The following is a 4,273-nucleotide window of genomic DNA, read 5'->3' on the forward strand; positions in this document are numbered from 1 at the left end:
AGCATTGAATGAAAAATATGCACTGGCTTGGGCCACTTCGCAGACCGAGCTTACAAACAGTTTGGAATCCAAAACACTACCTAGGCTCAACTCGAATCAGCTTCAGGGTGATTTGGTCATATGCATTTGCATATTTGGGAAGGAGAATTAGGTCCCAGGAGAGGGCCCATTGCAAGTCTATTTATGACTCGGCCCAGCCAGGGACTGAGAGACCCAGGAGTGTTCGTGGGAAAGAAGGAAGAACAACGCACGATCGACAGCTCTCAGCGCTGCCAGGCCGCCCAGAACATACGCACGGCGCGTTCTCTCTGCGACACACGAGAGTACAGCCCAACATCCCTCGGAGATCGCAGCACACTCGTCCTTCCCTGCCAAGGAGAGCACCAAGAATAGCAACTCGAGCCAACAACACGCTGGAGAGGAATATGAATATAAAACCACGCTCGCCTTGTCCTTGCTCTGCATCTGGATGCAGTCAAGCGCTGCTGCTGCTGCTGCTATCGCTTCATTTATCACGTAGCGATTCTGAGAATTATTAAAATCGAAATAATTAAGTTTACTGGCAGCAAGAAACTGAATTCCTCTCCACTGAACAATAAATGTACTTGAGTACAGTTTGAATTTCAAAACGTTTATTCCACCGCACAGACAATGAACACGATTAAACTGGAACAAGTATGAGCTGTTGATTCAGCTGGCTTTCATCAAGCTTGCTAAGAGGCCATGTGTTGGGCGAGGGGCAATGAGATATCTGGCTAACTGCAGAATACTCGCCACCCAAAGGACTTGTGTTCAATCTCAGCTGAAACTGCCCACTTAGGTCTCTTTTAGGTTTACTCAGCTGTGAATGAAATAATCCCTCCGACATCACAAGCCTCCCACACAGCCTGCAACACAAGTTATGCATTGTGATCAACCCATCCAAGCACTATCCAGGCATAACACCCTGCTTAGCCCTTAAGAACCCTGCTTAGCTTCCAGAATCGGGGCACATTCTGGGAGATTTGTTCATAGCAGGCAACAGTCCATTGTTGGACTGTATTTGTAGGCTCCCGCGTCTTTTCACCTGCGGTGCAATCAATGGGCAAAGCGTTCTGCCGTGGGACGACTCCCAAGTGCCTTGTAACAGCGGTGTGACGTGTATGTTGAACTTCGTACGTGCGGTATGTTGAACTTCTTTTGCACCGTACGTAGCCGACCGTGCTAATCAAAGACGCGGGGGGGGACAACAAACTAAACACAAAAAGCAGTTCGAGAGAAATAAGTGGAACATCATTATCATCCTTACTCCAAAGATTAGCAATCTTTGTAATCAACCAGGCTATGCGTTAATTGTGTGTTGACCGACTCTCTGTGTTGCATTGCATTACATTTCCAAATGTATCTAAGTTTGTTTGATTAAGTGTGTTTTCTCTCTCTGTCTCGGTGTGTCCTTGTGTTGTCGCTCTAGTATTTCCTGCAGTCACGGAAGCTCCAAATCTCTCATTGACATGTTAATTTCTCTACCCCCCCCCCTCTCTCTCTGCCCCCCCCCCTTCTCTCTCTGCCCCCTCTCTCTCTAAGGCCTCGACACAGATGCGTTGTTTCTCTGTGTGCCTATATGTGTGTCTCTCTCTGTGTGTCTCTCTCTGTGTGTCTCTGTGTCATCTCTCTCTGCTTCTGTGTCTGTCTATGTGTCTCCGTGTCTGTGTTTTGTCTCTCTCAAATTTAGCAATATTTGAAAGAACGTAATCAACCAGGTGGGGTGTTGACTGTTATGTTAGCCGACTCTCTGTGTTGTATTGCATTGTATTTCTAAGTTTACTAGGTTTGTTTTCTCATTCATTCGTACCTGATGATGATTGCTTGTGTTGCAATCGAAACGTCGTATGCTATTATTTAATTTATTTTTCTTTCGACGTGACTTCACCGAAAGAACCAAAGATTAAATGGAATTGTTCTAACAACACTAATATTGATTCATTTTCATTATTAACTACTTAATTATTTAAATTATTCTAACAGGGCTTTTCATTATGTGAAATGAATATGTAATTGTTATAATTGTACTCTCCATTTTGCTTCGTTCTACTACAAAGTTTCAAGTATTTTTTTATAGTTATAATTACTTTTAATTTTATAATTATAAGAGAACTTCAATATAATATTTTGAACATCTGCAGTTTTAGTTAGACGTTGAATATTTTCAAGTGAATTTTCTGCTAAATTTCAGCTTTCCAACGCCTCCTTTTTAATACGTGTTTTCTCCTACAACATCAGAGTGCAGCGCCCAGGGCCGGCCCGAGGCATAAGCGAACTAAGCGGCTGCTTGGGGCCCCCTGGCCACCAGGGGGCCCCCGAATCGTTTTTTTACAATTAAATAACTTAAACAAGTGATATAAATGAATTAATGAATGAATGAATAAATGATTCAAGACAAGAAAATTCTGTCGACAACTGCTGCTTTGTCACGGCTCACGGATGTCACGGCTCATTGACAATTCGCGTGGGCGCGGGCGCGGGCAGGTGCGCGCAATTGTACGTCACGATAAGAGATGTGTGAGCTTTACCCAAATCTTTGGGTAGCTCTCAGGATAGCCTGCACTCTGCCTGTGTCAGTTGCCTCAGCAGAGAGGAGCTTTTCCAAGCTCAAATTGATAAAAACATATTTGAGATCATCAATGGCCCAGGAAAGACTAAGTGGACTTGCAGTCATTAGTATTAATAACAAAGTTGGCCAAGCAATACCATACAATGATGTCATTAGTGACTTTGCCTCCAGAAAAGCTAGGAAGGAACGATTTTGAGGTCATTGTTGTACAGTTGACATTGTTGAACCCTTGCTGTTCTTATGTTTGCTTTCATTATTTAAGTATCTTTTTTTTTGTAACATTCTATTTTTGATTAGATTAATGTTTGTCTATTTTGGTTTTATTTAAAAGATTGCACATTTAATGCACATTTGCAAATAATTTATTTAATATGTTTTTTGTGACCGTTTGTATTCAGAAGTTTTAATAAAAGAGTGAAGTATTTTAAGTGTTGTTTTTATTTTTTATTAATACATAACCTCACTGTATTCGTTTATAATATTCGCTATAACATTATAGTGTGACATTTGTGTCAATAATCTTCTAGCACAGATGAGTCTGCGTGGTGGGAGGGGGGCCCCCAAATCAAATTCTGCTTAGGGCCCCCAAGAGGCTCGGGCCGGCACTGGCAGCGCCACATTAAATACGCACTACAATGACAATAGTTTAAAGTGATTTGAAGCATGTTCTATTTTCAAAATGGCAATATGGTTGGGGGGGGGGAGCAGAGCTTTGTGACGTCATATTTGAGGGGCGTCTGACTCTTTGTGACGCCGCGTGACGAGGGGGGGGGTCAAAAATCGGCCAAAATCGCGTGACGTCATTTATGGACGGCCCCTTAATATTAATCCTTGATCGTTTCTGCGTGGATTACATATCGGCCCTTCTATAGGTTTCGGTGGGAGGTGTAGAAAGTCCGCGTGCGTCCAGGGAGGGGTGGGTCAAGTGTTGACAGATTTGTGCGTCTTCTTGGTTCTTTCGATAAAGTCACGTAAAAGGGAAGTAATAAAATAATAAAAATGAAACATAATAAAATAATATTATATAATAATATAATAAAATAAAATAATAAAATACTCAATGGCTGGGCCCCTTAGCAGAGTGGCCGCGTCAGTGGGACTCACCTAAGCCCAGCATGGGAATTGTCTGCCCGTTGGAGAGCTCCACCGAGGGCAGCGCGCTGCCCGCGTCCATCGGGCAGCTGCTCACGGGCACAAGAGGCGCCGCAGGGGAGACGCGAGACAGGGCGGCGCTCCTCGCCCAGCCGAGGTCCTCGTCGTGTTGACCGCACGTGCCTGGGCCGCTAGAGTTGCGCTCGCGTCGCTAAGGATCCGTCTGTTGTTGTTGTTGTTGTTGCTGTTGTTGTTGTCGAGTTTGTTTAGAAGTCGTCTCGAGTTGGGGGGGGGGCTCTCTCGTGCAGCGCTCGGACGATCGAGACGGCTCCTGCACGCGGCGGCGTCGGCGCCTTTGAAGTGAACGCGGAGCGAAGGGCCGCTTCGTTGTGGTGGTGGTGAGGGGGGGGGGGCGTGGGGGGCCGAAGGGGGCCGAAGGGGGCCGAGGGGGGGCTAAGGGGGGGGGGGCTGCCTTGGCTCCAGCAGCTGACCGGGCCGGCCCTCGTGTTGAGAGAGGAAAAAAATACCATCGCTTTACGGCGGAACCGCGGTAAAGTGTCGCAAAGCGGATCAACCTCCCCCAATGGTCTA

At 45.6% G+C, this 4,273-nt stretch overlaps 1 protein-coding gene across 3 annotated transcripts in view; it reads right to left on the reverse strand.

The window, feature by feature from the left end:
* Positions 1–4,090, reverse strand: part of LOC144941190 (putative oxidoreductase ZK1290.5) — a 99,524-nt gene extending 95,434 nt beyond the window's left edge. For 2 of the 3 annotated variants that reach the window (XM_078867766.1, XM_078867765.1), the window contains exon 1: positions 3,695–4,089. In XM_078867766.1, coding sequence (XP_078723892.1) covers positions 3,695–3,764 — 70 coding nt within the window. In that variant the 5' untranslated portion in view covers positions 3,765–4,089. Of the gene's footprint in view, positions 1–3,694 lie in introns of all 3 variants that reach the window. The other variant, XM_078867768.1, reaches the window with a different exon arrangement.
* Positions 4,091–4,273: the final 183 nt, after the last annotated feature.

Source organism: Lampetra fluviatilis, chromosome 24 (genome assembly GCF_964198595.1).
Source record: "Lampetra fluviatilis chromosome 24, kcLamFluv1.1, whole genome shotgun sequence".
In the NCBI taxonomy this organism is placed as follows: domain Eukaryota; kingdom Metazoa; phylum Chordata; class Hyperoartia; order Petromyzontiformes; family Petromyzontidae; genus Lampetra; species Lampetra fluviatilis.